A 16,310-nucleotide genomic window follows, 5' to 3' on the forward strand; every position below is an offset into this window, starting at 1 on the left:
CAATGGCTCACAGCCCCACTCATATCTGTGCAAAGAAAATAATTCAACATCTAGCCACAGTTTGGGAAAATCCACTCAAAAAAAGAATGCCGAGAGGTTGGTACAGAATTGTGTCACGTGCCTACAACACAATGTAGGGAAGGGAATGGTGACTCCAACAGGCAGTTTTGGCCCTCCCTCTATGCCATTTGAGGTGATCCATTTTGATTTCATAGAAATGGAGAGATGCCAAAACTTGAAGTATGTCCTAGTGGTTATATGTGCATTCAGCAAATGGGTGGAAGCATATCCATTGAAAGACTGCACTGCTATAAACACGGCGAAAGTGATGTTAAAGGAATATTTCTCCCGTTTTGGCCTGCCCCGTGTCATATGGTCAGATAATGGTCCGCATTTTGTAGGTGCAGTAGTACTACAGATTTGTGCAGGTCTCCAGATCAATAAGCGATTCTATTGTTCAAGACATCCGATGTCGGCAGGTCTTATTGAATGCCACAACGGAATCCTGAAATCTAAGATTAGCAAGATATGTGCAGGAAACAAGTTAAATTGGGTAGTTGCGTTACCAATAGCACTATTATGCATGCAAACATCTGTGCAGGCGAGAACTGGGCTCTCCCCATATGAGATAGTCATGGGGAGACCGGCGAATGTTTGGTGTGCACCTCAGCCGAAGAAACTGAACGAAGGTGAATACCCAGTCCTCAGCATTTATTGTAATCTCCTGATTCAAAAATTGCGTTTGATTCATCAGCAGGTGCAGGAGGCGCTACCGATCAGATATACTGGCCCGGGACACGCACTGGAGTCAGGTGACTCGGTGTTGCTTAAAAATTTGGAACGAAAAACATTGTTGGCACCCAGGTGGCATGGTCCCTATTTGATACTCCTGACAACGCAGACGGCCATTCGTGTGGATGGGCGTAAAGCGTGGATCCACGCCACCCAAGCAAAAAGGTGCCGTCACCATCTGAAAAACTGACTGATCACGGCGACTGGAAAGAAACAGCGGTTCCAGAAACGAAAGAAACAATTGCCAGTTCTTTGCCACAGAAACTGCCCGATTCTGAAACAAAGCCTGATGAGATTGCCATAAAAGAGGAAGGGCAAAGAATGCCCCAAGGTTATCCAGCAGATTCTGCATCACTCCTGGCCGACACCAAGCAAATATCTCTGTGGCGCCGACCATCCTCTGTTGCGCCACAGCCTGCATGGTCGCCTGGGCGCCCATCTGTCATTGCGCCCCAGGCTGATTCCAAGCTCGAGTCCGGAAGTGCACCCGCACTATTCGTTGATCACACGGTACCAGGAGCAAGGCAGTACAATCTACGAAGTCGGAAAAAGGAGTGATCAAATCTTTGTTTCATCAATCTTTTGTAGCCTCCGTTTCCTATTCTCGAATGAAGTAGGAACCGGAGGCCTAGAGGAGAGCAACGTGAGGGTTGTGCAAGTCAAACAGCCCAGAAGCGAGACTCCTCGGTGCTAACATCAAATCCATGTGTCCTGAACCCGAGCGGACAAGCGGGGCGCACATGGTACAAAAGGCAATTGATAACTGCTCTGAAGTTCTTTAAGCAGTATACTAACGCATAAGAGATCTTGCCCAACGTGTAAGCAATCCAGGCTGCTGAGAACTGGCAGAATAGACGGTTGACATTTATCGAACTCATTGACATTCGGACGAGTGCCGCGAGGAGAGATATCCATGACGAGAATCGCTGAGGAAGAAGGACCGTGAGAGAAGATGCCAGAACTAGCTTTTGTCCCCTCCTGCACCATTGGTGACAATGCTGATAATTAAACATAGAAACTGAAAGATTGCATAAAACCAGCTACCGAAATAATTGCATGCTGACCTTGACGATAATCATGTGCATAATGAGCATAATGGCCCCAGTAATAACAGCACTGTGGTATTAAGAGAAGATGCACCCTTTAGAAACTCTTACCAATTAGGAACATCACCACCGAAAGCCCTGTTTATGTAATTACTTACATTCTGTCCCCAATGGAAGAGACAGAGGGTTATGGAAATAATACATTACTACAAATTATGAACATGACGCATTCAATTTTGAAAAACAACAACTGTTGGGTGTGTGCTCATTTGCCACAGCATGGTGGCAAAGGAATAGGTTGGTACGTGCAGCCACTGACTAAGTTCTGCATGCAGTGCATCTGAGTACATTGTATTATGGAAAATGGAATAAAAGTGAAACGGGTCAATTAGATAGCACAAACTAATGAATTTGAAGAAATTATTATGAGACCCATAGGTTGCTCAATATTTCATAAAGCACGGATGATAACACCAAAAGCTACGCCCAAACCTATGCCACAAAATAGACTGTCTCCACCAGAAAAGTCATCTGTGATCGTATTTCGCATAAGATCAGAAGGAAATAAAGATGCACTGCCCCACTCTTACACAGTAATCTACAGCCCACGTTCTGTTCCTTTATGTTTAAAAAAGAAGGGCTCCTATTTTGTAGGGACATTCACTAGATGTATAAATACAGCGATTATTAGTAGGAAGTAGAGCCAGTGTAATTAGGTGACCCGGTGTATTTCATATGTGGAGAAAAAGCGTATCCTTGGTTACCTAGAAAATGGGGAGGTACATGATTAGGACTACTGTTCCCAGGAGTGTTTTTCTTAGAAACAACAGACAGCCAAACTATATAAATCTAGGCCACGCAGACGTAATGAAGATGGATTAATAGCAGTAGATGTAGCAAAATCATTTATACAATTTTTGGCCCAAGCAATAAACACCTATAATATTCGATGATTATCCAGAATCTTAGAAAAAACAATAAATGGAACAGATCCATCATACAACATGACGTTGGAGGAGAAAGGGGTTAGATTGATGACACTGCAAAACAGAATGGCTCTAGATGTAATCCTGGTTGATCGTGGTGGCGTTTGCAAAATCGTGGGATCAGCGTGCTGTGTATTTGTAAACGACTCCTCTCCCACGATTTTCGAGGCAATAACATGTATTAAGTTCTGAGCTCCATACCCAAGACGGGGGTTGGGATATAAGTTCCTGGTTCTGGGAATTATTATATTCATGGGGATGGAAACTATTTGCGCTTCTGATAGCAGTACTAAGGATATTATTGACATGTTGCATACACTGCCTACCTGTGATATGCACCGAAATTAGTGAAGGATGTTTGCAGATGAGAGAAAAAGAGCACTAGTAGATCAAGTATCCTTGGTAGAGACGAGACAAAGACAATCGAAGAATTCATGTCCATTGACATAGGTGATAATGAGGAGGAAACTGAAAATATGCAAGATTCAGAGTCTGATTCAGAATCAGAATCTGAAACAGATATGTGGCTGGAAGAGGATGCAATGTACTTAGACTACGTTTGGCATACGGCCAAAAGGAGGGTTTGTCGATCCAGAAAAACAGACACCCCTCGATCATGGGGAAATTTACTATGTTGGCCGAAGACCAACCGTCTCATGCTGTTAGTGTTAGTAATCATAAGCTTGACCGAAGTGCGGCCATTTTAAAGGTGACAGAAATCGCCATCTTGTTTTCTCTAACATTTGCTTATTGCTTTCTGTTCTAAATGCTTCGCTGATATGATATTCTGCTTTACCAGTGTGCAATGCAAGGCCAAGGGAAATCTGCTGAAACATAACGTAGCAACCCTGATAGAAATACCCGGTCTCCTCCTGCGCGCTATCCTTGAAAGAGGGCAGCGAGACATCCTACTCAGCCCACAGGTGCCAGTGTCTCTCGAAAACACAGTGAAAATACTCGGAACGAACATTAAATTGCTTGAATTATGTTCTTCTTTGCAGCCCCCCTTCTCGAGCCCTGTAGAGTCCTGGAGAGCGAGTTGACCCCCCAGGACCCAAATAGAAACTAGGAGCTAGGAAGGCCTGGAATGTGGCTCTCTCCCCCCCACATGCAGCTTGCTAGCGAGAACAGAAGCATTCTGTTCTTTTCAACAAAGACTTATGTCTGCAGCCTTACAAAATTGCAAACTGTTGCTAAAACAAATGTTTGAGGTGTCATACTCGTCACGATTGTCAATCATCGTGCTCAGTTCAAAGGAGATGTGCAAGGGGCGGTTTTCGATGCGACACTACTGATTGTAAGAGGTTAGTTTTGTATATATGTAACTGATGTTTGTGTCTCGCTCTCTTGCGTCTCCCGAGGTCTGTTAGACACACGTCGCGGGGCGTGAGACCAGTTGGCCAACTGAGACTATTTACTTTGCAATAAACCCTAGCTTTTGGGAATACAACCTTGTGTCTAGCGTATCAGTTCGTGTGTGGTGACTGCCTTGTTTACACATTCGAGGGTCCCTCAGGGGCCCCTTCAAACTGGGACCCTCATATCTAAATATCACTTCAGCTATGAATGTTTTTGGGTTCAAAGAGTCTGGATGTATTCTTACTTGATATGCCGCTTTCAGAGCAATCTGGAGAGAACACCAACACTCCTGCAGCTTCACTGATTAACAATTTTGGTTAACAGGAGCGTTTCAGCAATGACACTGTTTAGAGTTTGTAAAATAATGCGAAGTAGGACACTGCCAATATCCTTTCTTACCATCACTGTGGCGCTCACCCACTCCAATGAATCTACACTAAAAAAGATGCCTTCTTGCTCCAATCTACCTAGCTAGTCACGGACTTCCCCTCTAGGAGCGAATGTTACACTACAGATTTTGAAAATGACTGGTGCAACATTATTCTTTACCTTAAGAGCATGCATGAAGTCCTTGAGGATCACTTCTCTGTACACCTCTGCTCTGATACCATGTGCCTATGTCTGACACCCACTTGTGAGGTTTTGGTGATTTGTTCAGGCCATCCCGATTGAGGTTAGCCTGATCCCATGAGAGAACCCTTCTCCACAAACGCTACAAAAAAAAAAAATAATCTGCAAAATTCCACCTGTATACCTGCAATTTTCCGATTAAGTTGATGGGAACCTCCCCATATGCAGGAACTATCTGCCTTTGTGAGGGTGAATCATTTAAAAAGAAGGTCTAGGTTGCCACACTAATGTGGTTTTCAAACTGCCATCAATCAAGGTCAAAATCAATGGCATTCACCTTGGAGGCATATGGTTTCTTCCTTGTGGGCCTCCCTTTTACTGCGCTGATTCTGTGCATGCACCTGGTGTTTGTGGGAACAGTCTGACCTAAATTCTTGTATTAATTTTCCCCAACCTTTGATGGTTTTTCAGCATCTTGCTAACTGCCCTTTTCCAACACATTCCTGACAAATAAGGTGTATACAAAGCACTCCTTGTATTTGGCTAGATGTGCGGCACTGCTGCAACAAAAGAATCTTCTCAAAGGCTTGTGAAGTTTCTCTATTGTTTAGTTTGACTTTGTTGATTTTCATTCGTTATCTCGCTTGCACATTTCGATGTTTCTTTGGTGTTCTTGCTTTCTTTAGAGATGGTCAATAGATCACCATGAACAGTCGAAGTAGGTTCTTTCAGACATAGTTCGGCATGTTCTAGGTGGTTGGGAATTTCAATGGCCATCTCCAGTGGGGGATGCCGCTCAAACCATAGTTCTCTAATCTTGTGGTTCTCACATTTTATCATGAGCTGATAGAGGATGTGCTCTGTTAGGGAGAATTCTCATTTTATGGCTAATTTCCCTTACCTAGAGAGTCCCCCAGCAGCTTTGCTGGATTTGAAGGGTTCGTTTCTTTTTACCTGCTAAGAGTGAGACTCCTTTTCCCACTCTTAGGCATTTGTGCTATGTGTGTTCTAGGCTATTTTTGTGTTTAATGCCTATGGGATCTTTCGCAACCCCATAGGAACCATCTTTATTCACAAGTGTTACACAGCACCCTCAGTGCAGTGGCACAGGGGTGTTGTAGCGAACCCCAGACTGCATACCCTGGGACTGACTACTGTCTCCCAGGGCATGTAAAGTCCCCATTGACTTTACTAGTCGAATCCTATGAACTAAACCAGTACAACCCATCTTACTATGGAGGTACTGGAAAAGGTTAATAGTGCCCCTCCCCCGCCCCCCAGTTTTAATTTCGAGAGGGTACCGTACAGTCCCTCAAAAGTTTCTGGCTGGTGGCAATGGTTACTACCATAACTACTCGACCGCAAATATTTCCCTATGGGATTTTCCCATTGTTCGAGGCTACCACTTTTTCTGACAGCCTCTAACATACCGCCGGTGTATTTTAAGATTAACTTTACTCCAGTAGGTTTTTATTGCCAGAACTTTAATATAACGTCTTTCTCGCGTCTTCCTCTAAACTCCTAACCCAGGTCGGGGATCCTTTGTTCGTCCTTTTGGTGGGCTTCTGCCAAGAAGCCCTCCTTTCGGCACCACTGAGTATGGGGTGGGTCCATTGTGTGGGAGGGGGAGTAGGACCACTGGACAGGGTTGCCTCAGAAACCCATGTCGCACTCTATCTTGATAGGCTGGAGTGTCTCCCGCCAAGATGAACAGTCCACTGTGTGAGTTGACAGCTAGGCTGTACGAATGGGGATCTTTTGCATAAAAGCAGGGTCCTGAGGACTGGAAAAGCAAGACGTCGCCACTGGAACTCAGAAGCTGAAGAGGAGAGAAGCCACAGACATCTGCAACAACTGAACCACAGCTGAAGCCCTGCTGCAGCGCCTCACCACTTTTCTCTACACAACGAGAGAAGATCTTCACCTGCAAGAGCCTTCTTCCCTTGAACTGGTGGGGCCAACCAGTTTGCCAATTGCCTTCCCGGACCTGCCTTGGTAGAATCTCCCGTAACCTGTACTCGGAGGCCGGATAGCCAGGCACCAGTCCACCCAGACCACGATTTAAAGGAGCGTACTTTTTATTTGTCGGGCAGCACCGCGCCTGGTTTCATCCCTGGGTAGTGCAATAACTCGAACCTTCCTCCACGACGAGAGCCTCTCTTCCTCCACTGGATGACCCGAACTCCAGGAACTACCAGGAACAACCGCCACCGCAGGAGCCACTTCTCCATTTTAAGGTACATTGTTCTGCCAGGCCGCCCTTTCTTCGCGGTAGCACTAAAGGTGTTTTAAATCCTTTACCTACCTATTGGGTTGGCCGCCCCCTCTCTTAACATTGTCTTTTCACCGTCTACATCCACCTTTTCCACTTCGTTAACCAAAGACTTGACTGCAGCTACAAGAATATTTTTCTTTGTTAACCAAAGACAACTTGTGTTAGTGAAACCTAGCAGATGTACCCCAATATACCAACTTGCAAATACAATCTAAAAGCTGACCCATTTACTGTTTTCTAACGGGTGAGAAATGTTCATATTTGACAGAAACAAAAGCAAAATCAGTAATTCCACAGGCCTGAAAATGTTTTTTGCTAATCTATTTAGCAACTTTTCCTGGTTCAATATCATAACCCCATGCATCCTGCAAACAAAAAAAACAGCGTATATTCAAATGTATGCTACTATATGCTACTAGTTAGGAATCAATCTGTTGGTTTTATGCATTGTACTAAGACCACAAACGTCCAACAGAACCATAACAAAACTAGTTTACTCTTGTATGCCACTAGCCATGGGAAACTGACTTGTTTTTGACAAAAACAAAAATGGCATTCACTGAAACATTGCCAGAGAAACCTACTTTGATTGTGTCTGCTTTGTGATATTTCTGATGGTTGCTCCTTCCTTCCCAATAATGGCTCCAACAAACTGTGTGGGCACCAGCATTCTCAGGGGAACATCAGCCTGCTTAGTTCTTAATGTTGAGCCAGGTGACCCTTGTCTGGGTGGCCCCCTTTGAGCAAATCCACGTCTGCTTTGAATCTGCTGTTGTGGTGCCGGAGGGGTAGTATTTTCATCAGGGATATATGTGACCTTTAAAGAATAATTTTCCAGCTGGTATCCATTCAGTTTTTCTATTCCCCTATTTAAAAGAAAATATATACCATTATTAATCACGCTCCAGTGACCGAATAGAAAGCTTTTAACAAAGGTTATTTTTCACACAAATGCTTACAGATGATAAATATGCATCAACCCAAAGCAACCAGTGAAATTCCCCAAAAAAGTCACTGTTACCCTAGTGTAGAAACAAGCATTTCATGGCAATTCTGAAGTCCTACAAAATTGGGCACAGACACTGCGAAAAAATCTTTCAAATGTATTTACATAATTTATCAGTCATACTTCCAACACCTAAAATAATTCTAAATCACCTACTATTTATGCCTAATCACATTTTTCATTTGTCCCCTGCAACTTGATACCCTTCTTTGAAAGAAATGTTAGTCGAAACCTTTTCCTTTCGAACAGGGCAGAAAACATTTTAGGGAAAGAACAAGTTATTTACCCCTGGTAACATTCCTTCAACTGGATGTTGCACCAACATATTCCTCATTTTTGATATGTAATGTCGAGCTTCAGCTGCTTCGGAAAAAGCCTTCAGCAGAGGGGGCTGTGCGTCGATGGCATCGAGTCGATGTCCCTCAAAGGCCTCCGTCGAGGGCGATATCATCGAAGGATATATATAGCTTGCGCAACCCCCGTTGGCCTCAGTTCTGTTCTCCCCCCCCCCCCTCTTACGCTCTTACGGGCATGACCGTACTCGGCCTTGGTGGAACGGGTGCTTTAATAGCATGGGAAATTCTAGTGTGGGGTAGGTTAGAGGTCAATGAGGAATACGTGGGAGGAACATTGTCTAAAGAACTTTACCATGGGTATGTCACTTGTTCTTCAAATGGATTGTGTCCTCCCACGTATTCCTTCTCTTTGACAGACTCCCAAAACAGTATTACGTTTGGAGGAGGGTGTAGAATTACAGTTTAAACATCTTCAAGGGCCGAGCAAAGTAATGCTTTGCCAAATGTACCATCCTGAGCATAGGAAGCATCCAAACAGTAATGTTTTGTAAACGTGTGGATGGAAGACCATGTTGCAGCTTCAGATATTTTTAATAGGAACACCCCTTTGAAAGCTGTAGATGTAGCCATGCCCCTGGTGGAATGAGTTCGCAAACCTTCAGTAGTGTCTTTACCTCACATTGTGCAGCATTCTGATCTCGTGAGAATTATCCATCTAGAGAAGGTCTGTTTGGAAACAGCCTGACCTAACTTGTGTCCTGTGTATCCAACAAAAAGTTTATCAACCCTCAATTTGGACATTCTGGAGATGTAAAAGCTTAGCGCTCCCCTAGGGTCCAACCTATGGAGTCTTTCCTCTTCCTTACTAGGATGAGGTGGAGGATAAAAGGAAGGACAATGTTCTGACTCAAATGAAAGTCTCAAAAGACTTGGCAAAAAGGAGGGCTTGACCCTTAAAACCACCCGGTCCTTGTGGCAGACGGTAAAGGGTGGTTTGGATGAAAGTGCCTGCAACTCGCTCACTCTACGGGCTGATGTCAGAGCTATCAATAGGATTGTCTTAAAAGGTTAACAACCTTAGCGGACATGTGTGCAGAGGTTCAAATGGAGCACACATCAGGAATGTCAAAACCAGTTTAAGGTCCCAAACCGGAACTGGGAAAGTAGATGAGGGAACATATTAGTGAGCCCCTTTAGAAATGGAGTCACAAGTGGTATTTTGAAGTAGGAGCATTCCTCTGAAGACTGCTTATAGATCGATAGCGCTGCCAAGTAGCTTTTGATGGTACCTATCTGAAGGCCCAAGTTAGCGAACAATAGAAAAGATAGGACATCCAGTGTTTTACACAGAAAAGGAACATTTACCTTGCACCAGTTGCAAAACCTATACCAACGGCAACAGTACAAAGATTTTGTTGGTAGCCTTCTGGTCGAAAGCAACACCTCCATCACGTCATTCGGGAGGTCCCAAACCTTGTATCTCAGCCTTTCAGAAACAAAGCGTGAAGGTGGAGCGTTTTGACCTCTGGATGGGGAACCCGACCCTCCTCTCACGATTTGTGGAAGATGCATCAGAGGACAGATGGACATGTCCAGAAGGTATGGGTACCACGTCCTCCTGGCCAAACCGGAGCAACTAAGATGAGTTTCCCGAACCGTCTCAACCTCCTGATTAAATTTGGAATGATGGGGACTGGAGGAAACGCGTACAGGAGTGGAAACTCCCAGTCCACCATGAACACGTCTCCTAGAGTTCCTCTTGGAGGAAATTCCATGGAGCAGTACAGTTAGCACTTTTGTTGGACAGCGTTCACAAACAGATCCACGAGAGGTTCCCCAAAGGGTGAAGATCACTTTAAGGACTTCCTGAGCTAGTTCCCACTCTTAAAAGTGTGCTCTGCCTGCTCAGAGCATCCGCCGCTGTGTTCTCTCCGGCTAGGTGAACTGCCTTCTCGTATTGCCCAGTACCAGAGCTGCATTGCCTCTCTGCAGTGGTAGTAGGGACCCTACACCTCCTCTTGTTGAGGTAGTGCATGGCCACTGTGTGGTCCGTGATTATCAGGACATTATTTCCCCGCACAGAGGGCAGGAAGGTCTTCAGTGCTAGTCTGATTGCCCTCAACTCCAAAAGATTGATGTGTAGTTTGGACTCTGATGGAGACCAACAGCCACTGACTGTCAGATTGGCATGGTCTCCCCATCCAGTGAGTGAAGGGGTCCGTCACTACCGTTATCTCCTGTCATGGTTTAGAAGATCCCGTGAGACCCTGGATGGAATCTGACGTCGGTCTGACATTTTTCCTGAGAACTGGGACCATTGTGTCCTTAGAGCCCAATGAAGGGATCTCATTCTCAAACGGGCCTCAGGCACCAGAAAAATGCAGGATGCCATGAGGCAGAGCAATCTCAAAAAATCGAAGGCCGGCAGATTCTGGGCACACTGAAAATTAGTAAGAATCTGCAGAATGTCTTAAGCCCACACCTCGGGAGGCGAGCTCTTTCCTAAGGATGTGTCTAGCACAGCTCTGATGTACTGGAGCTTTTGGGAAGCTGCCATGTGGGACTTCTTGTAATTGAGGGAGAAGCCCAGTCTGAAGAGAGTGGCAGGTAACAGTTGATCCAAAGCTTCTTCGGGAGAATGCGCCCTGATCAGCCAATCGTCTAGGTAGGGGTAGATGTGAATCCCCGCCACTCCTGAGATCCGTTGCCATCAGTTTGGTGAAAACCCTTGGGGCGGAGGTCTGCCCGAATGGCAGAAATCGAAACTGAAAATGAGAACCACCTCAGCAAGCCTCAGGTATTTTCTGTGCTCGAGATGGAATGGCACATGAAAATAAGCATCCTGAAGGTCTAATGACACCAACCAATCCTGTAATTGGAGGGCCTGAAGGATCTAAGAGTGTGATCATCTCAAACTAGTCCTTCCTGAGGAACTTGTTCAAGTATCTCAAGTCCAAGATGGGTCTCAGTCCTACCTCCTTTTTTGGAATCAAGAAATATGGGGAGTACCATCCCTGGTTCCTCTCTACTACAGGTACTGGTTCTATAGCACCTCTCTCTAGCAGTGTTAAAATTTCCTACACAAGGAGCGGATCCAGAATCCTCAGAGTGGCTTCCCGATGGATTGTTCTGAGCTCTTATAAAAGGAAGGCAATGACCATGTGCTATGGTTTCCAAAGCCCAAGCATCCAAAGTAAAGTCTTGCCATTCTTGCAGATGCAACAGTCTGCCGCCCACTAGTGAACTGTGGTTGAAAACCTTGTGGTGGCTGTTGCAGAGGCCGATGGTAAGGAAGCTGCTGATTGAGCTGGCTATGCACCTCTAACTCGTCCCACCACGAGGAAATATTTGGCCTCGGACTGGCCATTCCTCTCGTCCTTCCAACTGAGGAGTAGTGGCGAAAAGATCTACCCCTCCAGGGCTGTCCGCTAAGACGAAAATGCTGATGTTGCCTAATAGCGGCTCCTAAAAATGTGGCTACCATCTTCGAGGTCTGCGACCTCAAGGCTCTCATCAGCCTTGTTGCCAAAAAGAGAACTCATCAAAAGGCATGTTGAGGAGCCTAGAATGCACATCAGGTGCAAAACCAGACCTCAACCACGACCATCTGTGCATGACAGTGCAGGTAGCCATGGATCTACTAATGCTATCTGCAGAATCCAATCCTGACTGAAGAGACTCGCACATGGACTCTTTGCCGGTCTTAATAGCTAAGAAGCTGACAATTTCATCCCCTGCGGGAATGTGCTCTGCCGCCGTGGAGATAGTGCCACAGAGTGTATGAACATTTTGTGAGGGCACAAGAGGAGTTGGCAGATTTCAATGCCATGCTCCCTGCAGAAAATACCTTTCTCGCCCATCCATCTACGCGCTTGTCGTCCCCATCAGGAGGGATGGTAGGGTACGCTGCGTGTTTTGATGTAGCCGTAGCTGCCTGCACCACCACTCTCTCCAAAGTGGGGCGTTTTGACAGGTAGTCTGGATCGCCACTGGAGGGGCAGTATTTTTTTTCGTCAGTTTCTGGTCGACTCCGGCAGTCTCCCAGTTCCTGGCCACCCTTTTTTGAAGTGCCACATGAAAAGGCAAAATGGGACTCTTGTCCAGAATGTCTGTTAGGTCTTGCCGGTCATAGGATAGTGAGGGTCTACTCCACGCCAAATACTCGACCACCTTTGACATAAGTTGACAATAGGAAGAGTCAGCTAGTTCCCCTAGTTCGTGTTTTCTGAACTCCCGTTCGGTTCAGGTATCAACATCACTTGATGTTTGCAAGTTTTCATACAAAATCTTGCATCCTGCTTTCCTCAAAGATAAAGCTCTCTGGTACATTGGGTGTACCGTATTATAACGCAAATGGTGCTTCCTCATTGTCAGAAAGTTCCTCCTCCTCAAAAATGGAAGGGACTTGAAAAAAATCCTCCTTTGGGAGAGGAGCATACATTTTGTCTGGTTTTTTAACCACAGGCTTCGACGTGGTCGAAGTTGTCACTTTGTCAACGTCAATGGAAAAGGAGCATTAGGCGCCAACGGCGTGGCTGGCAAATGTGGCGCAGCCAGCGTCGAAGACTTTGGCGCCGATGTTCACATCAAGGACTCAAGAGGCGTCAAGGGCCTGGCAGGCGTGGAAGGCACTACTGCCATCAAAGGTGTCAATTGTGTAGACAGACTTTGGCAGGTTTTTGATGATCCTTTGTTTTTTCAGATCTGAGCCTCGAGGGCTCCCGATGGGGATCATGTCTTTTACCCGGGCTCAAGGGTGCCCAAGTTCCCTTTCCAGCGTCATCCCGAAGGCACGGTCAGAGCATGGCTTTGTCAAATAGTTTCAATATCTGCACCCTGAAGGCTTCCCAGTCAGCCGGTGTTGAATTTTTTTTTTTTTAGAGGGGCATGCGATGAAGACGGCGAAGGCGACCATCGGTGCCTCCTCTTCAACTTTTTTCAATGACGAGGAAGAATGGCGGGAACCACTCCTCTACCTACAATGCTTGGCCTTCTTCCTCCGAGGAGTCTCTACCCTTGACTCATCTGTCGAAGGCCTAGCAGTTCGGGTAGGTAACTTTTTGGGGACTTTTCCTACCTTGAGTTTCCCCTTCCATTCCCCTCAAGGCTTTTCCCGTCATGGGCTGACATTTGAAACACTCTGTGGTATCATGGCTCTACCTGAGGCACCACAAGTAGATGCAATGCGGGTCAGTAAGTGACATTTTCGAACCACAATCTCTACATTTCTTAAAGCCGGACTTCGGTGTCGACAGAGTCAAAGAAGACATATTTTCGATTTTTGTAATGTACGTCACAGAAGAGGCTCGCAGAATTTCACTCGAAGCAAACTGCTAACGTGGAAAAACAGAACTGAGGCCAACGGGCGCTGCGCATTCTATCTATACCCTTCGATTAGATCACCCTCGACCGAGGCCTTTGAGAGACATCGACTCGATGCCATAGAGAGACAGCGCTGTCTGGCGAAAAAATATTCTGAAGCAGCTGCAGCTCGACATTACATGTCAACGATGAGAAATAAGGGGAGGACACAATCCATTCACAATATACATATCAACTTCAGTGCACTTTAATTACATATTCGAAAATGCACGCTTCCAACTTATACTACTGTGATTATTAGAAATGTAAATGTAGAGGGAACCGCCCAGTAGAATTCCAGAGGCTCAGAAGGGTACAAAATTGAGCAAGTGTATAGATGGGTTTCGTTTGAGGTTCCGACTATGCCCAGTGCAAATGCACCCTCTGCCTTATGAGTAGCCAAAGAGGTTCGCACTGGTGAAATACAGTTGTTAATAATTCAATTGTGATCAGATGTTTCTTGGATTTCAGCGGCAGATCACAAAAGAGGCTACTTCAGTAAGCCAACAGAGAAAATATCATAGCTTTCATAACCTCTAATTTGCAGCACAGGTCCAGCAGAGTCAACATGTTCCTAAGAGTGTGAAGCTTGTATTTAGGGGATAAAGAGTGAGGGTTGAAGGATAAATTGGTATAAAAAAGGAATTGCTAGATTTCTCAAAGCCTCTCATAGAATATACCAGGTGTGACGGATGCTGGCAAGTGAAAACGTAAAGCCTGTGATTTTTGGCAATTCACACACTAAGGAACAAGTTACTTACCTGTAACTTTTGTTCTCCAGCATGGGTCTGGCATGGATTCACATGCTCATGAATATTCCCCGGCTGGGAATCCTCGGTAAAGAAAAAACCAGTATCAGTTTCGTTTCTGATCTGTCTTTCGTAGTAATAACCAATCACTGGTCTCTGCGTCATACTGACCACAGCCAATGACTGCCCTCTAACTAAGCACCGCCTCTGGCAGCCATCTTCAGATTTGGAAGTACGTGAAGTGGCAGTATGACCAAGTGAAGAGCCGCAGAGGGGTAGGCGGGAGGGTTCGCATGTGAATCCATGCCAGACCCATGCTGGAGAACAACAGTTACAGGTAAGTAACTTGTTCCTTCTCCAGCATGGGGTCTAGCATGGATTCACATGCTCATGAATAAAGAATACATAGCAGTACACACATGCACAACCACGGGAGGTGGCAAAGGCTCAACATTAAGCATTACATCAAACTCAACATTAAGCATCTTACCTCCTCACCAGGCTCACCTCAGGCGAACAGGTTGCGCAGCACTGCTTGGCCGACCCTGGACTCCTCCCTGGAATCCCGATCGACGCAGTAGAATTTCGTGAAGGTGTGCGTCGACCTCCACGTAGCAGCCCTGCATATGTCCAGTAGGGGCACACCAGAAAGGAACGCCGTGGTAGCTGCGATCGCTCTGGTGGAATGGGCTCTCGGACGGCCAGGCAGCGGTCGGTTTGCCAACCGATGACAGTACATGATACAGCCGGAGAGCCATCTGGAAATGGAAGCCTTCGAGAGAGCCTTCCCCTGATTGACAGGTCCAAAATCCACAAAGAGTTGTGACGTCTTCCGAAAACACTTCGTGCGGTCCACGTAGAACTTCAGCGCTCTAGCCACATCCAGCGAGTCCTCTCAGCCGGCGACGAAGGCAACGGGAAGAACACAGGCAACACCAAGGGTTCGTTGAGATGGAAGTCCGACGGTACCTTGGGCATGAAGGAGGGGTGCGTCCTGAGCACTACCCTCGTGTCGTGAAAAGTCAAGTACGGGGCCTTGCAGGAAAGGGCCTGGATCTCTCCCACCCGTTGTGCGGAGGTGATGGCCACAAGAAACGCTGTTTTCCACGACAGAAACTTCAACGGGGCCGAGTGCAGAGGCTGGAACGGAGGTCCCATGAGCTTGGTCAGCACCACGTTGAGCTCCCACGCCGGGGCCGGAGCCTTCACCGGCGGGAACGATCTGAACAGTCCCTTCATGAACTCTTTCACCAGACGATGAGACCACAAGGACGTCCGGCCCGTGGTCCAGGTGTATCGGGAGATCGCAGCAAGATGAATCTTGATGGACGCGTGTGCCAGTCCAGCTTTGGCCAGCGTCAGCAGTACCTGGGGGGGCCGTAATCGGTAGAGGGTTAATCTTCTGTGCGTGGCACCAGACAGAGAACCTCTTCCATTTGTGCCCGTAGCATTTAAGAGTCGAGGACGCCCTGGCCTTTGCAAGAACCTCTCTGCAGTCGGCTGGTATGTCGTATCCTCCAAACTCTAGCGCTGCAGGAGCCAGGCCTGCAAGTTCAGCGATTTCGGGTCATGGTGGAGGATGGCGCCTCCTTCCCTCGAGAGTAGATCCGCGTCCACCGGCAGCCTGATTGGCGGGGACGCTGATAAGTCCAGAAGGTCCGGGAACCATATCTGCCTCGGCCACGCAGGTGCGACGAGGATCATCCTGCACCGTGACCTCTTGAGCTGGTTGACGAGCCGGATTAGCAGTGGCAAAGGAGGGAACGCGTAGAGGAACAGGCCCTCCCAGGGGAACGAGAAAGCATCGCCCATGCTCCTCGCCTGGGGAAACCTGCTGGCGAACCTCCGGCACTTGGAGTTCGTCGCCGTC

At 46.6% G+C, this 16,310-nt stretch overlaps 1 protein-coding gene across 2 annotated transcripts in view; it reads right to left on the reverse strand.

The window, feature by feature from the left end:
- IGF2BP3 (insulin like growth factor 2 mRNA binding protein 3) overlaps positions 1–16,310 on the reverse strand; it is a 1,445,925-nt gene that overhangs the window by 826,791 nt on the left and 602,824 nt on the right. For both annotated transcript variants that reach the window (XM_069648320.1, XM_069648321.1), the window contains one exon: positions 7,613–7,894. In XM_069648320.1, the coding sequence (XP_069504421.1) occupies positions 7,613–7,894 (282 nt within the window). The remainder of the gene's footprint in view (positions 1–7,612; positions 7,895–16,310) is intronic.

The sequence above is a fragment of the Ambystoma mexicanum genome, chromosome 2q (genome assembly GCF_040938575.1).
Source record: "Ambystoma mexicanum isolate Mex_15411 chromosome 2q, UKY_AmexF1_1, whole genome shotgun sequence".
NCBI classification, from domain to species: domain Eukaryota; kingdom Metazoa; phylum Chordata; class Amphibia; order Caudata; family Ambystomatidae; genus Ambystoma; species Ambystoma mexicanum.